Source organism: Elephas maximus, chromosome 19, assembly GCF_024166365.1.
Source record: "Elephas maximus indicus isolate mEleMax1 chromosome 19, mEleMax1 primary haplotype, whole genome shotgun sequence".
Taxonomy (NCBI): domain Eukaryota; kingdom Metazoa; phylum Chordata; class Mammalia; order Proboscidea; family Elephantidae; genus Elephas; species Elephas maximus.
In genome coordinates, this window is record NC_064837.1 from 27034553 (window position 1) to 27056831 (window position 22279).

Here is a 22279-nt window from a genome sequence, read left to right on the forward strand (position 1 = left end):
CTGTTAGAGAATGGTATCAGAAATCAAGATCTGTGCATGTGATGGTTAAGGCTGTGTGTCAACTTGTCTGGGCAATGATTCTCAGAGTTTATATGTAATCACCCCCAGGGCTGAATCTGCTATGAGTAGCCAATCACTTGAAAGGGATTTTCCTTGGGGGTGTGGCCTGCATCCACATATAAACAGACATCCTGGCTTTCTTGCTTTCTCTGGATCCTGTGCTGCCTTATGTTTGTCTGACCTCTGGCTCTTCAGTCTTGAGCTATCAGCTTATCTGCAGATCTTGGAATGTGTCGATCTTCACAGCTTGAGAGCAGGAGCCCCACTCTAATACCTGCCAATCTTGGGTTCACCAGCCCCTAGGGCTATATGAACTGAGAGAAGCCTCCATCCTAATACATGGAGTTGGGACATTTCAGCCTCTACAATCGTGTGAGCCATTCCCTTGATATCTCTCTCTACATATATTTATACGCTTTACTGATTTTGCTTTGCTAGAGAACCCAGCCTAAGACAGGGCACTAGGTGCTAATTGCTACTGGTGTCATTGCTTATAGGTGCTCTTAACAGAGAGAGCAATGAAATACGTGTGTGTATCCTAACCCATATACATGCACGTATCTATAAATATTTCTATATGTAACTACCTATATCTATATTGGAGCCCTGGTGGCTCAGTGATTAAGAGCTTGGGTACTAACCAAAAGGTTGGCAGTTTGAATCCACCAGCCACTTCTTGAAAACCTTAGGGGGCAGTTCTATTGTCCTAGAGGGTTGCTATGAGTCGGAATTGACTCCATGGCAAAGGGTTTGATTTTAGTATTTATATTAAGCTAAACGTGAGCTTATACTCCAACTGTAATTCACTACCACATGGATCATTTTAGCCTCCACCTTTTGCTTATCTGTAACTTTTCACTTCAACAATCAGAAACATAGCTGCCACCACCTGCCATTCGTTTACTTAATTATTCAATTCCAGTATACATGTTTAGCCAAATCAGAATTGTTAACCCATATCTCTGTGGGAAACAATTTTACAAACTACAGAACAGTGGTTATAGGCAGTTTCTTCTGCCTTTAGTCTCATAAAAAAAAAAAAGTCTTATAGAACCCACTTATTCTAAAGTGAGTTAAGACAGCACCTTTCTCCCCGCACTTCACTAAGGTTACTTCATACATTTGTAATACAATTCTCTTCTTACAGTCTGCATTTCTTACTGGGATCGCTGACGTCCTAAATGATTATATTTAAATTTGCATACTTCACTGTGTGTTAAAGTTCTACGGGTTTTGATAAATGTATAAAGTTATGTATTCACCATTACAGTGTGATACAGAATAGTTTCACCACCCTAGAAAAATCCCCTGTGCTTCACCTATTCAACAGCAATTCCTTTCTCCTCCCCCTGGCAACTTTTTACTGTCTACAGTCTTGCCTGTTTGAGAATGTCATATAATTGGAATCATACAGTATGTAGCCTCTTCAGACTGGCTTCTTTTACTCAGCAATATACATTAAAGTGCAGCCCTGTCTTTTCAGGGCTGGACACCTCCTTTCTTTGTCTCACTGAATAATATCCCATTGTATGGATCCACCATAGTTTATTTATCCATTCACCTATTGAAGGGCATTTTGATTGCTTAGCTTTTTGTTGATTATGAATAAAGTTGCCATAAACATTCACATGCATGCTTTTATGTGGATATCTATTTTCAAACTAGTTGCATAAATATCTAGGAGTCCAAGCTGACTTGTGGGCTACTAACAACATTCTTTTTAAGCTCTTCAAACGAGTGATTCTTGTCCATCAGTGTCAGGATAAACATCACATCCTCTAATTGCCCTTTTTACACTCCTCAGTGGCTTCTCAGAGGTTTTAACATGAAGTTGCTTCTAGGCCCTCCCGAAATTGTTTTTTTGCCAAACTCCCCAGGATAATCTCTTGCCATCAGTTCCCTCCCCAGGATAATCTCTTGCCATCAGTTCCCTCACTCTGAGCTCCAGCGCTACTTTGTACTTTTTCAAGAGCCTAGCCTCAAAGACTAGCACCTCTCACCCCTGGAATACCGGAGCCCTGGTGGTGCAGAGGTTAAGAGCTCGGCTGCTAACCAAAAGGTCAGCAGTTGGAATCCATCAGTTGCTCCTTGGAAAACCCTAGCGAGCAGTGCTACTGTCTTGCAGGGTCACTATGAGTTGGAATCAACTCCACGGCAACAGGATTGGTTTTTGTTTTCAGTGGAATACCATCTCCTCTACTTCGCTAACTCCCATTGATCCTTCAGGAAACTTGGCACCCCAGCGCCCGCCCGAAGCCGTATTAGGGTTTCCCCTGATGTCCCCAAGAACCTCGTATTTTCCCCCATAACCGCCCTTACTACACTGCGTTCTAATTCTTTACTTGTCCACCACTAGTCTGTGAGTTTCCAGACACTTCTTTGCGCACATAGCAGGAACTTAACACTGCAGAAGTTCCGGGAGACAGAAACAAAATAAAAAATTGGGTACTGTTTCAGTTAACCTTTATTTGTAGCCTGACCTTAATTAAGCAGGTAACTTTAAAACATTTTTGTTTTGTTTTCGGTTCACTTACGTCTCAACGTACCTACATCGCCGTATTTTTTACAAAGGAATCCCGGCTGCGTTGCAAGCGCAGGGACCTGCTTAACTGGACAAGACGGTGACTGTCCCTTGGCGGCCCACCCACTCAGGGCGGAGGCCAGCGTCACGTGACACCCCGCCCGGCACCGCCCCCGGCCGCAGTGCATGACGGGAAGTGGAGCGGCTAACGAGGCCGTCGGCCATTTTGTGTCTGTTTCCTGTGGGACGTGGTGGTAGCCGTTGGGTCGGAAAAGTGAGCCGTTTTCGTCTCGTTTTTCCTGCTTGTTTTCTTCTCCTTTTTGTCAGTAGAGCGCGGTTATGGGTCGCAAGAAGAAGAAGCAGCTGAAGCCGTGGTGCTGATATCCTTTGTCGGCTCGAAGTCGAGGCCGAGTGGGGGCGCCGGTTGGTGGTAATTGGGAGGCCTGGGTTTTGGCCTGTGGCGGGGATTGTCTATCTGGGCGTCGGGGCAGGTGGCTGGCTTGTTGAGATCGGATTTGCGGAGGCCTCGGAAAAATGGGGTCCTTGGGGTGGGAGGTATTAGCAGTTGCGAGTCGTGGGATTCCGTGACTCAGGAGGATCTGGCTTTGAGGCGAGCGTTGGCCCACTGGAAGGCGGTCTGGACCTCTACCAAAGAAAGCGTTGCTTACGGACTGTCCTGCCCCCACTCCGTTGTTTTGGTGACGGTTCAACAGAGCGACCTTTTTTTCAGTAAAATACGCTGATGGACTCCACGGAGGATTGGGGAAGAGCTTCCGGAGTCTCTGTCACCCATTTTCTCAATTTTTTTTTTTTTTTTGTAGAATTGGTGGCTTAGTTAGTTAGCCAATTCTGATTTTTAGGAGCCTTCCCCCCTTTTTTTTTTTTTTTTGCGGGGGTGGAAGGAGGGCCAGCTTCCGTGTCTAATCCAGAGGCGCATTAGCGTTCTCCTAAATGGTGGAGTTTTGTGTATCTATTTTTTTTTATTATCTAGCGTTATAGTACTTAAAAAAAAAAAGAAACCTGTTTTATTGGAAAGGAATATCTTAATAAATACTAGCGTCATTTTAATACTTTCTCCGGAAGCGTTAGTATATTTTACGTTAAAGTTGATTTTAGTTAACGCTCTGGTATCTAAAATCGGTTTGTTACAGAACTGCATTTTGTGTGTTTAAAAACGGTTACGAATTTTGTAAAATCTGAAGAGTAGTGAGGTAATCTCTTGAGTTTAAATGCATTCCTTGACGACAAAAATTGATACTGAGTTGGAAACGAAATTGTGTGTCATTTTTAGCCCCTGTGAACTTCTTAGATCTAAATACTGGTAAATTCCCAATATTTCGATTATTTTTATCTTCTGTACATCTGATGGATTAATTGTTTTGAAATAAATTTGAGGATTTCTGAACATTGAACCTTCCCTCTCCACAATGTGTTTGTAAATATTGCGATGCTGAACGAAAGAAAACTTAATTTCAGATGCCATCTCAAAAACGCACAATAACTTGACAAAAGTGTATTTCCGATTACCGAGATGTGTTTATTTGGGGGTGCTGATGAGACCACAGCCCCCTGGGAAATTGAAGATACTGAGATTACATGGCAAATGTTAAGTCCTCAAACAGTAAATATCAAAAGCTAGGCTTCTATAAAGTGGCTTTTTGGGATTTTAGCCTTTAGCTCACACTTTAACGTTATCTTTGTATTCTGACATGACAGGTCATTTTTATTATAGACACAGTCATTATGCTGTTTTTATACCTTAACGGTATTGATCAGGTATTGTAATAGAGATTTTGATGACGAGAAAATCCTTATACAGCACCAAAAAGCAAAGCATTTTAAATGTCATATATGTCACAAAAAATTGTACACAGGACCTGGCTTAGCTATTCATTGCATGCAGGTAAGAGTTTTTTTTCTCTATTAACATTTTTGCCCCCTTGTAATTTGGCAACAACATGAAGGAATAATCCTGAATTTGTTTTTGACCACTGTGATTTTTGTGTATTGCAAAAGATTAACTGAGCTGGGTGGTCAGCTTAAAAAAAAAAAAAGTTCTGTAGCCCTCAAGGAGGTAAACAGTTGACCTTTTTTATGTTTGAGTATATATTTGTATTTATTTTCAGAATAATGGTAATATATTTCGTGGTAGGTTAAATTGGTGAGAATTGGTTTGAGGTCAAAGACTACTAAATACTTGGAAGAGAGAAAAAGGATCAGTGATTTAAAATTTTGTGGGTTGTCTGGCCAGTTCCAATCCTGTAAGAATTAATAGCATAATTAGCTGTTAGTACTCTGTGCCATTGATGAGGTTTTTTTGGTGTAACCTGTATCCTGGAGTTAGGCTTATTTCAACAATTTATTCTTTTGGAATGACTGTTGTATTTTATTTAATAATTTCTAGGTTTGTAGAGTTCTTTCACAACTAGGTAGGGAGAGTTTTGTGATTTATATTTACAAAAACTCTAATGAGTACGATGGGATCTCATTCAACATCTAGGTTTGCTAGTCTCAGACCTGCCAGAACGTTTGCTAAATTGGACCCTAGAGAGGTCTGAGATTAATCAACCTTTACGCATTAGTAACTACTGTTGTTGAGGGGCAGGGAGGTAAATTAAAACAAGCCATTGCTTCCTCAGTTTAAAAATAAGCTTGTATATCCTTTTCACTCCAATTATTTTACTGTAACAGCAATATAATATCCTTTGAAAAATATTTGAGAGCGTATTATATATATATAATATATATTAACATATATAATATATATTATGTACTATGGCAGCCACTAGTCACATTGGCTATTTAAAATGAAATTAACTAAAATTATCAGATAAAAATTTAAAAATTCACTTCCTCTGACATACTAGCCACATTTCAGTTGCTTAGTAGCCATGTGTTACTGCTGGCTGACTATTGTATTAGGTAACAGATACCCATTCATCAAGGAATGTTCTATAGGATAGCACTGTGCTTCTGCACTAGACATTGTTCTAGGCACTGGGCATACGACAGTGAATAAACAAAGTTTGCTATTATGTAGCTTAGGTTTATACTGTGGAGGAAGATCACCTGTAAATATTTAGCTTGTTCCATACTGATACATGTTAAAGAGAAAACTAGAATTAGGTAAGGGGGATAAGGAAGATCTCTGTGAGATCTGAACAAAGTGAGGGGAGCTTCCAAGGAACGGCAAATGAAAGGCCCTCGAGGAAGGAGCATCCTTTCAGATTGAAGGAAAAGGAACGAGTAGCAATGTACAACTTTATTTAGGAGGGCTCACAGGCCATTGTAGTCCATTTTATTTAATTCTGAATGAAATGGAGGGTGCGAACAGAGATGTAACATGCTGCATAGTTAAGAATAAATTACAAGGTGCTGTGAGATCAGGAGACTTGGCAAGAGATGATGGTGGCCAAGGCTAGAATTTGCTGGTTGATTAGATGTGCAGTATGAGAGAAAGTGAGGTGTTAAGCATGACTCCAAGGTTTTTGGCCTGAGCATTGTGGAAAATGAGTTACTGTATACCTATTTGTGAAAAGGTGCAGAAAGAACAGGCTTAGGAATGAGGGTATTGAGATGGTTTATGTTAATTTTGAGTGTGGGTATGTTTTGAGAATATCAGATGTTGAGGTGATGTCAAATAAGCAGAGAAGTTGAAGCTGGAGATAGACATTTGGGAGGATACAGTATAAGGATGGCTATTTTCAAGCCATAATGCTACATATTATTATTTAAAAGGTATAGATTAAAAAAAGAGATGCTAGGACTTAACCCTGAGCACATTTAGCATTTAGAGGTCAGGAAATTTAAAGGAAGCATCATTCAGGGAGACTGAAAGGTAGGAAAACCAAGAGAGCAAGTGCTTTGAAGCCAGATGAAGTTGTGTTTCAAGGAGAGCATTATTTAACTGAGTCAGCGGCAGGTGGTACGTCAAGTAAGACTTAAGACTGGATTCATCAAAGTGAAGGTCATTGATCACTTGCCAAGAGTGATTTCCTAGAGGGATGAGGGTGAAAGTCTGGTTGGAGTGCTTTCAAGAGAAAATGAGGAAGTGGAGGCACTTTCTAAGGAGTTGCGCTCAGGGCTTCCAACTGGTCAGTTTTGAGGCCCTGCTGAAAATTTGCATTTCTGACAGATTCCCAGGTATGTTAATGCTGCTGATGAGGGACTAATTCTGAGGACCACTAGTAGAGCAGTGGTTCTCAAAATTTGGTGTACATAAAACTCATCTGGGATCTTTTTAAAATGTATATTCTAATTAAGTGTATCTGGGATAGAAATGCACATCCTTAGGGGTTCAAACCAGAACGAATGGATTCAAAGCCCTGGTTGTGCTATAGAGAAGAGCAGAGAAATGGAGTGGAAGCTGGAAGGAGAGTAGTTGAGAGACTGTTAGTAACATCTTTAATTGATTAAGTGCTTCTGTTTTTGTAGCCACACAGCAACCTGTGAGATAGGTGTGGTGGTTAAATCAGACATGTCCTCCAGTTTTATAGATGATGAGTCTAGGACATTAGACAGTTAGATGGGCCACAGCAGGTTCTCACCAATCCTGTCCGTTGTGTATGGTGAAAATATACACAGCAAAACATTGACCAATTCTGTAATTTTTGTGTGTAAAATTCAGTGACATTGATTACTTTCAAGTTCCCCTATCTTTTTAAAGCAAGATTTTAAGAAATCCGTCGAAGTCAAGCTGTGCCATAATATTGGAGCAGGATTTTTGATGTCACATTTTTTTTCTCCTCTTCCCAGCACTTTTAATGTGTTTATCCCTGTCCTTATCATTCAGAAATGTAGCAAAGACTAGTGTATATGCGAATGTCACTGTATTGCCTTAAAGAATATGCAAGATGAGTTGTTTCATGTGCGTTTATCAAGAATAGCAGCATACTCCAAAAAAAAACTTAGGAAGCAGGGTGTGATAAGTCACTTATTGAGTAGTTTGTCCATGGGTCTTCTAATCACAATGAAAGGAACAGCTGTTCAAGGTTAATCAGAAGTTAAGATAATTTCTGAATTTTATTTGCATGCTAATTTTTGTGAAAGTCTGTGGTTTCTTCTATAAGAAGAAAACCTTTTTGTTCTTACGTGAAGGTGGCTTGGTAGGAAAGGAAAATTGAGGGGTATTTTGTTCGTTGAAGTTGTTAGCTTAAGCTGCTGCTGCTGTTAGGTGCCTTCGAGTAGCTTCTGGCTCAAAGCAGCCCTATAGGACAGTAGAACTGCCCCATAGGGTTTCTAAGGAGCGGCTGGTGGATTTGAACTGCTGACATTTTGGTTAGCAGCTGAGATCTTAATCACTAGCCACCAGGGCCTAAGCTAGTGGTTCTCAAACTTTAATGTGCATCAGAAGCCCCTGGAAAAACCAAACCCGGTGCTGTTGAGTCACTTCTGACTCATAGCGACCCTAAAGGAAAGAGTAGAACCGCCCCATAGGGTTTCCAAGGCTGTAAATCTTAGGGAACCAGACTGCTACATTTTTCTCCCACGGAGCAGTTGGTGGGTTCTAGCCACAGACCTTTCTGTTAGCATAAAGGTCAGCAGCAAAGTGCTTTAACCATGGATTGCTGGCCCACCCTGGAATTTCTTCATTTCTAACAAGTTTCTAGGTGATACTCATAGCACTTGTCTAAGTAAAAGGGCTTTTGCTGAAGACCGACAAGACTAACAAGGGCTCTTGTCATATTATTAGCAATTGCTGTTAGTTGCTAGCTGCCCTGGAGTCTTTTGAGACTCATGGCAATGCATGTGTGTCAGAGTAGAACTGCTCCGTAAGGTTTTAATGGAAACAGATCACCAGGCCTATCTTCTGCAGTACTACTGGATGGGTTTGAACCACCAGCCATTTGTGCCATACAATGAAAATACATCCCCATTGTCTTGCAATAAACATCTTAACCTCTTTCTTACCAAGTAAATTCAGAGTCAGTGATGGGATCACTACTGTGTAAGTCTTTAGGCCTCAAATAACTCATTGGTTAATGGATGATGCTAATTATAGTGAAGCTTTTTTAGTAGTACTATAGGCTTGGCTCAAGATCTTTCTTGGAAAAGTTAATTCTTATTTTTAATATAAGGTAATTATTTCATAAACTTAATTCAGACTTGAAACTTCTTTGACTTGGATATCGTTGCTAATAATTTGCATAGGCAAGGTTGTATAGTAAACTCGAGATAATACTTACTGAGCCACTGCAATGTATTAGGCATCCTGTCAAGTGCTTGCTCACTTATAATTTTCATGGGCTTTATTTTTTAGAGCAAGCTGTTCTCAGAAAAATTGGGCAGAAATTACTGTTTTTAATCTATGGTCCCTTCTCCCTACATATTTTTTCTATTTACGACTTGCTTTCTTGTGGTACCTGTGTTACAGTCGATAAACCAATATTGACACGTTGCCGAAGTGCTTTTTTTTTTTTTTTTTAAATATACTCTTTTATTCTCAAAACAACTCTGGAAGTTAGGTATTACATAAGTGTAGTAAACTGAGGCTTAGAGAGGAGCGACTTGCCCAGTGTCACATGGCTAATAAGTCAGAACTAGAATTTGAGTCCAGATAATCTCACTCTAGAACCAGTCATTCTCGGTCACTATACTGACTGGCCTCTAAGTAATTTGAAATTATTCTTAAGAAACTTACGAGGTTCTTTTGTAATGGAAGTGATGATGATGTTTTAATGTTAGGTACATAAAGAGACAATAGATGCTGTACCAAATGCAATACCTGGGAGAACAGACATAGAGTTGGAAATATATGGTATGGAAGGTATTCCAGAAAAAGACATGGATGAAAGACGACGACTTCTTGAACAGAAAACGCAAGGTAAAAAGATGCATGCTTTGTTGTGATACAACTTTGCTTTGGAAAGTATGAATTACTATTAAGTATAAATTTAGTGGGAGATGGTAGATTCATTCTGAATTTTAATTTTGAATTCTGGTTTTGTTGTTGTTGTTCTGTGTTTAAAATTGTATAGTTGATTTGTATATATGCAGTACCATGCGGATCGTTCCAGCGTTTTCTTACATTTTTATTTGTAATTGAATTCTAAATGGAATTAGCGAGCATCTTTTGTTTTCATTTATATAGCCACTAATAATTGTAGGTTTTTTTTTTTAAGTTCCGATGTTTAACTTAATTTGGAGCCATGTACTATCTAGATGATAAACTCGTTGCTGTCCAGTTGATTCAACTCATAGCAACCCTATAGGACAGAGTAGAACTACCCCATAGGATTTCCAAGGAGCGGCTGGTGGATTTGAACTGCCAACCTTTTGGTTAGGAGCCGTAGCTCTTAACCACTGTCCTACCAGGGTAGGAGCTGTTGTTATTCACCTGTAATTTTTTTTTTTTTTTTTGGGAAAGCGTTATAAAGAGGTCAGACCTCTGTGATCATTTATATTTCGAGATGAAAGAAAAAGCTGGTTTTTAAGTAAGATTGCCTTAGAATAATTATTTCACCTCTGTAAGATAGGGAAGAGATAATAACTTTGCTTACTTAGAATGAAACCACTTTTGAACAGTTGAGAAAGATATTAATTGAGTTTTTTGGAAGAAAAATCTCGAGCTAATTGCACTAAAATACTTTTTAAAATGTTGAATGTCGTAAACTTAGTTTTATTTTTTTACACTATGGAAAAAATTAATTAAAACTTTTTTTAGCAGAGAGCCAAAAAAAGAAGCAACAAGATGATTCTGATGAGTATGATGATGATGACTCTGCAGCGTCAACTTCGTTTCAGCCACAGCCTGTTCAGCCTCAACAAGGCTATATCCCTCCAATGGCACAGCCAGGTCTGCCACCAGTCCCGGGGGCACCAGGAATGCCTCCAGGTAACACAAAGGTTTCTCAAAATTTAACACGTCTAGGATTTCATTGATAATAATGTAGAAATATTACTTTTTTCCTCCCAACACTTCAATATTAATTTGATTTTTTTTTTTTTTTTGGTTAGGCATACCTCCATTAATGCCAGGTGTTCCTCCACTGATGCCAGGGATGCCTCCAGTTATGCCAGGCATGCCACCTGGGTAAGAAAACTCTCTTACTGGTTTGTGGGCTTGTGCCTAGTAATGGTATTTTTCAGCCTGGGTATTCTATGAATTAAATGTTACCTTGCATTTTTTTGCTTCTAAAAGGTATGGGCTCTATAAACCTTAAATTTGTCTAATAAAGGGTCTGTCAGTAAACTTAAGGAGTATAGATTTGCCTCTGAAGAGAGTTAATTCTGGTTTTAGGATGGATATAGGCAGCCATCTACTTTAATTGCACTTACTGTAATTAAAGTAAATGGTTGTAGATTTGAGTTTCTGAGATTCAGAACTGCCCATGACACTTTGTAGCGGTGACAAGAAGCAAACTCTGTAAATGTTTTATATGTCAAAGCATCAAGATTTAAAATATGAGGTGCCTGTGCCCATCACTTTTATGTAAATATTGTTGGATATGAGAGGTATACAATACACTTTCCCACTGTATTTTGAAAATCACAGTTAGATTTTGATTTTGTCATACATTTTCACAGATTGCATCATCAGAGAAAATACACCCAGTCATTTTGCGGTGAAAACATGTAAGCATCTCATTCATAATGTAATTCAGGAGGTATAATCATAATGTCATTTTTCTTGTGTGTTTAATGGTATCTATTCAGTTGACTTCAGAAATTTCCTGACCTTCCTCATTAAAACTTCTAAAATTTGCAAACTCATTGACACAGGTCTCTTAAAGGAGGTAAATAAAAACTTGCGTGAGGAAAATAGTAGTAGACCATATAAATACTTTCTAAATGTGCAACTCTTTCCCAAACTACTAAAAATAATGGGACTTGGTAATAAGGATTAGTATTTAAGAAAGAATTTATATTTAAAGAACAATTATTTTGCCTAATTAAATGCTTTACTATTTTTGAATATAATTGAGTTTTCTTTTGATACAATCTATATATAGTTCAGCTTCTGAAAAAAGTCTTAATTGTCTTGTAATTTTTTACATGTATTGGACACTGATATTTGAAGATGAGCTCTTTAGGGGAAGGAAAATAAATATGGGTTATGCTTATAAATCATGGTTTAGTGCTAGGTAGCTCTTCTAAATAAAAATTAGACAATCTGAGTTTGCTTTTGGATATCTTTAATTTTGGTGATAGTTTTTCCTTGCCCTTCCATTTAAAAAAAAATCTTACTCCCTAGTGTACGTTTTGTTATTTACCTTTTGAAAAGTCTGACAACTCTAAGAAATAGAGATTTCTTCTGTTTTTTTTTATATTCTGTGTGGATATTTTTCAAGTGGGACCAAAGACAACTTGCCTGTGGTTAGTTGCTTTTCAAATCACCTGTGAGTCCTCTTGTACACGTTAGGGAGAGTGTAATAATCTCAATGACTTTAAACGTATTAAAACGTTTTTCAGCAATGGCTTTTTTTTACACTGGTAAACCAAAGAGTTTGCTGGTTTCTGGAAAATTTACTTTGATAGGTTTGTTGTAGTGTGTTGTGTGTTCTTTCAGCTTGATTGATTTTAGTATTAGAGGTGAAATTCAAGTCTTTTTTCCATTATTTTTTCAGGCTTTAGCCAGAATATTTTCTGATGGTTTATACTCTTAATTAAACTTCAGTTGTTTCTCGAAATTTGCTTTATAATAGAATGATGCCAATGGGTGGAATGATGCCACCTGGACCAGGAATCCCACCTCTGATGCCTGGTATGCCACCAGGTAAGAGATCTTAGACACTTCCCTTTTTAGTATGACTGGCAAACTTTATTCTTCAACTTTTTAGGTAATGGGTTTATGGGTATTAGTACCATTTAAATTTTTTCATAAAGTTAAAAAAAAATTACTGTGAGAAATATTGTGATGAACTTTGGAATAGTAAAAATCATAGGCTTCAAAGAAGCAAGAATGAGGCATAGAGTTTATGCACTGAAGCTCATATACTTAAGAACAGTTGTATTCGTTAGGAATATTTTAAGACTGCAAGTAATAGAGAAAGCCAAGAAACTGTATTAAATAATTATCTCTCTTGATAAAAATTAAAAAGGTAGGTAGGTTCAGTGACTCGGTGATAGACCCATATTTTAGACTGCAAGTAATAGAGAAGTCGAACAAACTGTATTAAATAATCCATTATCTTTCTCAATAAATATTAAAAGGTAGGTGGGTTCAGTGACTCAGTGATAGACCCATGCTTTTTTTTTTTTAACAGAATTTTTTTTCTTGTACTTTAGAAAAAGGTTTACAGAGCAAATTTTTCATTAAACAATGCACGTATTGTTTTTGTGACGCTGGTTGCCAACCCCGTGACATATAAACACTCTACGCTTCTCCACCTCGGGTTCCCAGTTACCAGCTTTCCTGTCCCCTCCTGCCTTCTCGTCCTTGTCCCTGGGCTAGTGTGCCCATTTAGTCTCGTTTTGTTTTTTGTGCGTTTCTAATCCTTGGCTGAAGGGTGAACCCTAGGGATGACTTCAGTGCTGAGGTAAAAATGTGTCCAGGGGCTGTACTCTCAGGGTTTCTCCAGTCTCTGTCAGACCAGTAAATCTGATCTTTTTGTGTGTGTGAGAGTTAGAATTTTGTTCTGCATCTTTCTCCAGCTCTGTCCAGGTCCCTCTATTGTGATCCCTGTCAGGGCAGTTGGTGGTGGTAGCTGGGCACCATCTAGTTGTGCTGGACTCAAGTCTGGTGGAGGCTGTGGTAGTTGTGGTCCATTGTTCCTTTGGACTGATCTTTCCCTTGTGTCATTGGTTTTCTGCATTCTCCCTTGTTCCAGACGGGGTGAGACCAGTGGAGTATCTTAGATGGCTGCTTACAAGCTTCTGGTACCCCAGATGTTACTTACCAAAGTAGAATGTGGAATATTTTCTTTATTAATTATGTATGCCAATTGAGCTAGATGTTCCTGAGACCATGGTTCCCAGAGCCCTCAGCCTAGTAACTCAGCCCCTCAGGGAGTTTGGATGTGTCTATGAAGCTTCCATGACCTTGCCTTGGAGGGACCCATACTTTTTTAACTTTATACTTCGGTATCCCTAGCTTTTCTCCCTTAAGAATGTCACTGAATAGTTAAAAGATGGCCCAGGGAAGAGAGGGGAGAGAAGTAGGTCAGTAGTGCGTGCTCTTGTTTTTGTTAGGGAGCACAGTAACTTTCTCAGAAGCTCCTTAGCCCCTTATATGTAATTGTCCAGAAATAGGCCTAATGCAAAGGAGCCTGGGAAATGACATTTCTTGGCTTGTAAGCCTGTATGATGGGAGACACGGTGTAGGAAAACGGATTTGGTTACCCAAATAAGTATGCCACAGAAGCCTTCATGAGGCTCTCTCAATCTCTGTTACCTTTCATTTTATACTTAATTCTAATGAGTTTGGTTTGCAACCGTAGTATTAGAAGTACTGAAATAACAGTTGATATAAAAGGACACAGGAATAATAAAGCAGCAGCAAAATTCAAATCATTGCCAGTGCAGCCGTTAATGTATAGGCAGCCGTTTCACATTACGCTTAGAGATGTGGGCATCTGAAGGAATGTTGTTAGGTGCTGTCGAGTTGGTTCCGACTCATAGCGACCCTGTGCACAACAGAACGAAACACTGCCCGGTCCTGCGCCATCCTTACCACCGTTGTTATACTTGAGCTCATTGTTGCAGCTGCGGTGTCAGTCCACCTCGTTGAGGGTCTTCCTCTTTTCCGCTGACCCTGTACTCTGCCAAGTATGATGTCCTTCTCCAGGGACTGATCCCTCCTGACAACATGTCCAAAGTATATAAGACGCAGTCTCGCCATCCTTGCTTCTAAGGAGCATTCTGGTTGTACTTCTTCCAAGACAGATTTGTTCGTTCTTTTGGCAGTCCATGGTATATTCGGTATTCTTCACCAACACCACAATTCAAAGGCGTCAGTTCTTCTTCGGTCTTCCTTATTCACTGTCCAGCTCTCACATGCATATGATGCGATTGAAAATACCATGGCTTGGGTCAGGCGCACCTTAGTCTTCAAGGTGACATCTTTGCTCTTCAACACTTTGAAGAGGTCTTCCGCAGCAGATTTACCCAATTCAACGTGTCTTTTAAGACTGCCGCTTCCATGGCTGCTGATTGTGGATCCAAGTAAAATGAAATCCTTGACAACTTAAGTCTTTTCTCCGTTTATCATGATGTTGCTCGTTGGTCCAGTTGTGAGAATTTTTGTTCTCTTTATGTTGGGGTGCAATCCATACTAAGGCTGTGGTCTTTGATCTTCATTAGTAAGTGCTTTAAGTCCTCTTCACTTTCACCAGCACCTAAAGGAATACAGAATAATAATTGATATTTGATAATCTGAAGCCAGTAAAAGTTGTATAATATGTTGAAAAAGTTTAAAGAATGCATTTGTGATGCGTTTTAGGAAACTTTGTTTACAGTGTTTAAAAATGAAACAATCTGTTGCCATTGAGTCAGTTGCAACTCATAGTGACCCTATAGGACAGAATGGAACTGCCCCATGTGGTTTTCAAGGAGCAGGTGATAGATTAAAACTGCCGACCTTTTGGTTAGCAGCCAAATGTTTTAACCACTGCGTCATCAGGCCCCAGTAGTGTTTAAAGGAAAAATTTATTCTGAAAATTTTTTACAGGTTATGAAATTACATCAAAGGTTTTACTACAATTTGCATTGCTTTTCAGGGAACACTAAAAGACCTCATAGATGATTAAAATAGTTTTTGTATGTTTAAAAATTTTCCTAGGTCAATAATATCAGTAAGCTTAATTGCTGCTTTTATCATATGGAGGGACTCAAGCGGTATCTTTCACTTCCTAAAATTCTGAAGAGACGCAAAGGAATGATTTAATGGAAAGTTTGAGGCAAGACACAAATGCCTAATTTCCTTGGACTTCTTTGAGTTGTTCAGCAGTCAATCATTAGTAACTTTGTAGTATAGAAGCTAGTTTAATATGGAATATTTTAACAGCGAAGTTTTTTGGAAATATTTTTTCTGAATTAAATGTTTGGACTGCTGAGTCCTCCCTTCTTGTTCCAACATTTCTTCTTTACAGGTATGCCTCCACCTGTTCCACGTCCTGGAATTCCTCCAATGACTCAAGCACAGGCTGTTTCAGCACCAGGTATTCTTAATAGACCGCCTGCACCAACAGCAACAGTTCCTGCTCCTCAGCCTCCAGTTACTAAGCCTCTTTTCCCCAGTGCTGGACAGGTAAGGTAAAATCCTAAAAAAGAGTACACTTACATTTAAAGGTAAAGTGCAGTTATTTACAGAAATCTTGGGAATTGTCATAGATCAATTTTTTTTTAATAGTCTTTTGATTATAATTTATTAAGTATACCGGGAAGTGGCCTATTCTCATCCATGTTTGCACACATTTATTTTCTCTACTCTTAAGATTGAATGAGACCAGAGATACAGTATGTTACTTTTTCATAACAGTGAATTCTGGTTACTCTGGTAGAAATGGAAGTTAAATTTCTGAGAACTGAAATACATGGTTATGTTTAGAGAGCCCCCTTTACCTGTTTTGAGCTATGAGTAGAACGAGACCAAAGCCATAAATGAAAATGTTTTAATACTTACATCATTTGTTGGACTTCCCTGGTTTAGAACTGTGAGAAGCTACAATGCTGGGCTCTAGCTGAAAGGGTGTCATTTAATGGCTTTTGACCTAGTCACACCTAAATTTCATACCGGTATTGTCTTTTTTCCCAAAACACAGAAGCTACAGGTGCTTCTGTTATATGTAGTATGCATATAATGGTGGAAAAGTGCACATTAAACTTACGTTTTTGAGGTGGGCGGGGATTTTGTTTATTTGAGAGAACATTTGTGAGGTCATTGATAAAGAACTAAAGTCTCAATAATGCATCCTTATTCTCGATTTAAGATGGCATTCCTGAAATGGTGCAATGCAAAGCATTAGTTTTGGAAAGAAAGTTTTAGAAAAGAAGCTGTGGTTAGCTAAGTTTATTGGTGTAGTTTTTTTAAAATTTGAGGCTCATGACTGTCACTTTTCATTGTAAATGCATTTAACTGCCTGCCTCTTAAGTAGATCAGGTTCGATTGCATTAAAATTAGAATTTACAAAAATGCAATCTTTAGAGGAAAAAAAGTCTACCACGTGGCTTATTTTCACCCATTTGTTTGGAGACTTTTCATTGTTTCCTTTCTTTTATGCTACAGATGGGGACACCTGTAACAAGCTCAAGTACAGCTTCATCCAATTCAGAAAGTCTGTCTGCATCTTCTAAAGCTCTGTTTCCTAGCACAGCACAAGTACGCAGGAAGTTGCAGTTTAAAATTGTTAAAATGGCTTTATAACTTAACCCTTTGGACCCTATTTAAAAAAATAAATCTTCCCCCCCAAAATGTTTAATTTTTTTAAAAGTAAAATTAATGGTGAATAAACCAAATTATATTTAAAAATTTGAATTCATACTATCAGAAAAAAATATACCGCAAACGCATGGTTCTAAAGGGTTAAAAGCATGTAAGCAGTAAATGCATTAGTGGCCAATGGTTAGTCTGATGCATGATTAAGCTACAGGCAGTCCCCGGATTGCGAATGAGCTCCGAAGGAGTTCGGTTCCTAAGTCGTCTGTCTTAAAGCTGAATTTGTACTTAAGTCAGAAGAGTTAGGTATGGTTGGTATATAATGTCAGACAAATGTTTGTCTTAGTATATAATGTACCCTTCTATATTTAAAATACGTTTAACACTTCCAGATACGCTGAAGCATCTTTAACGTGAGGATACAGTAATAAAAACGTTTTGATGCATTGTAGCAAAGTAGTGCCCATTTGTTATTACGAACCATTGTATTATGTACCTTGAATTTTTAATAAGCTTTACAGGGGTTGGTTCGTAATTACACGTTGTACATAAGTCGGACGTTCACGATCCGGGGACTGCTTGTATTTTGATTCATGCTGTTTAAACTGATGCATCACATTTAATATAATAAAATTTAGTACTTTGCATTTGGTTCTAAAATTGGCCTAGTTCACATGTTTCAGATGTATGGTATTTGAAAAATAACACTTTATTACTGGTAACTTTACTTAAAAGATCCTGATAAATTAACCTCTTGTCCATGATAATCGTGTAGCCATTGTTGAGGGCACTGCAATAGTATGTAAAGAGTACATGTCTTTAACGTACCATCGTTGATACTAATTGTTCATGCTAAACTCAGGAACTGGAGTTTATCCAAACATTCTGTATTCTGTAGTTTCTAACCTTTTTTTTGAGCTGCTTGGTAGATTAATTACTTCAAACAACTAATTCAGAATGGGTAAAAAATAAGATACATGCCATTCTATTATATGGTACTGTTTTCATCAATCTGAAATAAATACAAAGCTTTGTAAATTAAAATTGTCTGGTGAGGAGGTAGAAGACATCTAACGAGTACTTGTTTCCACTCTTGTGTTTAGGATGTGACTTTAACCCAGCGTATTTTAATATTCTTTGGGTTTTGTGAAATGTTTTCGCGTATTAACTGTTTCAGTGTTGTGTAAAGTTTATGCCCTTTATTTAAGTTAAACCAATACTATATATACTCAGCAATTTTGAGGTTTGAAGTTTTGCTGATAAAGGGTTGTGTTTTACAGGCTCAGGCAGCTGTCCAAGGACCTGTTGGTACAGATTTCAAGCCTTTAAATAGTACCCCTGCAACAACTACAGAACCCCCAAAGCCTACATTCCCTGCTTATACTCAGTCTACAGCATCAACCACTAGTACAACAAACAGCACTGCAGCTAAACCAGTGGCTTCAATAACAAGTAAGCCTGCTACACTTACAACAACCAGTGCAACCAGTAAGTTGATCCATCCAGATGAGGATATATCACTGGTAAGTTGTTCTCAGTTTTTTACTTGGAGAATTTGATTGGAAAGCATTGTAGCAGCTCGTTTCTTGTTGAAAAGTGTTAATTTATACACAGATGCATATTATGATCTGATATAATGCCAATTAAATGCTTTTTAATATTCTTATTTTTAAGAAACTACAAAATAATAAAGTGGATATTGCAAGTTTTTGATCTTAGATGTTACCCCCAGACTATTTATAAAAGAAGATAGTAAGTTGGGTTCTTATCGTTCTAAAAATCAGCTTAGTTAGACATTTAATTTGCATATATAAGTTGAATAGTTAAGTCTGAGCTAGGATCTGCAAATCCCTTGAAGCCCATATAAAAAGCTTATTTTGATGTACAGTTAATACTTAGGATTTTGATAGCAGTGATACTTTCTGCACTAGACAGTTTCTAGTTAATGGAGTCCCTGGGTGGCACTTGGCTACTAACCAAAAAGTTGGTGGTTTCAATCCATGCAGAGGTGTCTCAGAAGCAAGGCCTAGAAATTACTTCCGAAAGGGCACAGCCATTGAAACCCTATTCAGATTTCTGCTTTGAAACATATGAGGTCTCCGTGAGTCAGAACTGACCCGATAGTAACTGGGTTTTTTGTTCGTTTGTTTTTTAAAGAGCTAATTGTTAGCCTCAGATACAAAAATAGGTGAGATTTTCCTAAGGTGTCCAAGATTTTAAGTAGTTCGACTGGCTTGTGGAGCAAAAGTAATTGGTTGGGGAATTAGTGGTAAATTAAAAAAAAAAAAAAATTGTTCTCTATAAACAAGCTTCTAGATGCTAGCCTTTATGCCTGATGAAGCTCTGCGTTCAGAGGTTTAGCATTATGCTTATTTTTATTCGTAGGAAGAGAGAAGGGCACAGTTACCTAAATATCAGCGTAATCTTCCTCGACCAGGACAGGCTCCCATTGGTAATCCACCCGTTGGACCAATTGGAGGTATGATGCCACCACAGCCAGGCATCCCACAGCAACAAGGAATGAGACCCCCAATGCCGCCTCATGGTATTTCTCTTTATTTTTATTGCATTTAGTGGATTTCTGAGTATACAAATGAAAATGTTAAATTTATCTGCATAATACATTGCATTTAAAAGTTTAATGCATAAACCAACTCAATCTATGTTTTGTTTTTTAAATGTGTTTTTTAGGTCAGTATGGTGGTCATCATCAAGGCATGCCAGGTTACCTTCCTGGCGCAATGCCGCCATATGGGCAGGGACCGCCAATGGTGCCCCCATACCAAGGTGGGCCTCCTCGACCTCCAATGGGAATGAGACCTCCTGTAATGTCGCAAGGTGGCCGTTACTGATCTTACTTCATCCAGTCTAATAGGTTTGGAGATTAAACCTTTTCTCAACTTGTGCTGTTTATATAGCCAAGCTTCCGTCAATTAAGGCTTCATTGTGACTTTAACATTATCTTCCCACATACGAGGAACTATTGGACATTTATTTTACATGGGAAAAATTATTTGGAATAATAAAGCAGGAACTTTTCCTGAAGTTGCAATTTATACTGTATGGCTTCTTTTTCATGTTTCATCTAGGTTTTTAGAAGTGAAGTATAGTAAATTTGGTTCGTTAAATTGTGAAGGCGCTGGAATTACATGAACATACCACCTTAATAAAGGCAAGTTCTGTAAGCTTACATTGCTATTTGTAAAGTTATGCCTTCGCAGCATTTCAGATGCTGTTGGACTTTACGTCCCCAACCTAGCTTGGTGAGGGCTGTAACTGTTCCCAAGTACCTGTACGTTGGAAGTCTGAATGTGTAACAATATTTAATGTATTTAGAGCTCCTCATGTTGCAGGGTTTAAGAAATCTGACCCACCAAGGTCATGTCACTTTTCTGTACTGTTAAACTTCATTGTAATAAAATGAGAGAAAAATTTATGCCTTTTTATTCATAACCCAGCTGTGGACCACTGCCTGAAAGGTTTGTACAGATGCATGCCACAGTAGATGTCCACATAATAAAATTCATAGTTATCAATGCAGTTTTGATACATCATTGGATTCTGTCTTTGAATTGTAGGTTGTTCCTTAGCTGCATGTTGTCAACTGGGCAGTATACATAAATGTATGTTAATACTTCAGAAAAACTTTAGATCCGTAGGAGTCATTATGGGCATTAAATCTTTATATTTTGTTTCCTCTCCACCCCCGTGGTACCAGTATGTATCAGGTAGCATTTAAAATGTAGACTTTAATACTCTTTCCTTCCTGCTAGTGATATTTAGAGTCTAGTGCCAGACCTGTCCATTTCCTTCTGATGATTTTTGAGACCGCAGTACCGTGTGGACCTCAGAAGCTTTTCAGGTGCAGACTTCTAGAAGCTCTGGTGCATGCACGGTAGCTTGTGCTGTGAACGGGTTGGTGTACGTTACTCTAAGGGTAACGCTGAGAATCTAAATGTGCCTGCGTTAGGGTGGTGACAGATGAGTTAATTTTGAATTTTATTATACTCCTGGAGGGTTTTATTAATCTGATCAGGTAGACAACTTCTGTTAGTAAGCCTCAACTGCTTTACCATTTAGCTTTTCATTCGTGTGAAAATTTGAATGTTACTGTGTTCCTATAGAGAACTTTTCTGTGGAGATGATAGATATTCAGTATTTTGTGTTTTCAAGTGTCTTTTTAATAATAGCTCTTCTTGACCTTTTTGGCATCTTTTTTTTTTTTTTGATCTTCACTTTTACAGGTATTTTCATTACTAAGTATCAGATGACCTATACAAACTATAATTATTAATATTCTCGATACAAAGTTGACTTCTAAGAAATGGTAGCATTTCTTTATGACCTTTACTTGGAAGTGTAGATATGACATGAAACCTGAAATTTTGTTTATTTAAAAAGCTTTGAACTTGTTGACAGATACATTTAAAAATGTTTTTAACTACAATCACAAAAGTCTGTACTCAAGTGACAAGTAAAAATCATTCGTTTAAACAAAATATTGTGAATATTATAAAGCGAAATGCTGTTTTAAATCTGGTATGTTGCTCCAGTGGGTTCTTTATCTACCGTGCTGTGGTACCTTTGAGGTGACGAAGTCCCATAGCTTGGAAAGGAAGCTAGAATGCATTTCCTTTGCTAGCAGCCGGGTCCAAAACCCCTTCCCACACTAGTGCTTGCCTTCCTAAATTTTCTTTTTTTTAACTGACATACACTTAGATTTGGCAGCACATTTATCCTGCCAAAAAAAGACTTGTGTTTAAAATCTCTAAGGTAAAAATGACGTGATTAAATTTAGCGTGATTAGATAGGAAATGCTCTTTCAAACCAAATGTCTCTCGAGCATTTCTTGTACCTGCTTGCTGCCAACTTGCAAAAGCGTTCGTGTATCTGTTTCCAGAATTATGCAAAGCTATATTTGCATTTTATGAAAGAGGGCTGGTATCTTATAGCAAGTTTCGTTGCTTTCTGAGGTCTGAAGGGAGAAAATACTGTTTGTAAAAATAGGTGTTAGAATTCTAATGAAAATTAAAAAAAATTAATTTGAAGTGTTAATGCATGGCATTTAAAAAATTTTAAATACACCATTTCCTGTGTATTGTTGCTATGTGGCTCAGAGGTGATGTCCATTTTATATATCTAAATGTAATTTGTGCATGCATCACAGCGTAGTTAAGCTTCTAGAAAATACCTTTTACCTAACTGCTTCTGGGGTCCGTAGTGTACTTAAATTGTGAGTGGAACATATTACAACAAAATAATTAGCCCTTACTTTGTGCTTTGCTTCTGTAAGTAACAAATGAAGATGAGTTGAAGTAAACTTCAACTGCCCTCACAGAAGACAACTTCTGGGACTTGATATATTCAGGCAGGCAGTGTAATTG

The 22279-nt window shown here is 38.2% G+C and overlaps 1 protein-coding gene across 8 annotated transcripts in view; it reads left to right on the forward strand.

Annotated features, from left to right (window-relative positions):
• The first annotated feature begins 2777 nt into the window (after positions 1-2777).
• Positions 2778-22279, forward strand: part of ZNF207 (zinc finger protein 207) — a 35376-nt gene continuing 15874 nt past the window's right edge. Inside the window, exons 1-13 of one of the 8 annotated variants that reach the window (XM_049859313.1) lie at positions 2778-2960; positions 4357-4484; positions 9266-9404; positions 10245-10415; positions 10538-10613; positions 11108-11155; positions 12226-12296; positions 15610-15767; positions 16746-16838; positions 18176-18418; positions 19281-19440; positions 19587-19770; positions 19985-20085. In XM_049859313.1, the coding sequence (XP_049715270.1) occupies positions 2921-2960; positions 4357-4484; positions 9266-9404; positions 10245-10415; positions 10538-10613; positions 11108-11155; positions 12226-12296; positions 15610-15767; positions 16746-16838; positions 18176-18418; positions 19281-19440; positions 19587-19747 (1488 nt within the window). In that variant the 5' untranslated portion in view covers positions 2778-2920 and the 3' untranslated portion in view covers positions 19748-19770; positions 19985-20085. Of the gene's footprint in view, positions 2961-4356; positions 4485-9265; positions 9405-10244; positions 10416-10537; positions 10614-11107; positions 11156-12225; positions 12297-15609; positions 15768-16745; positions 16839-18175; positions 18419-19280; positions 19441-19586; positions 20086-22279 lie in introns of those variants that run through there. The other 7 variants (XM_049859315.1, XM_049859312.1, XM_049859316.1 and 4 more) reach the window with 7 other exon arrangements.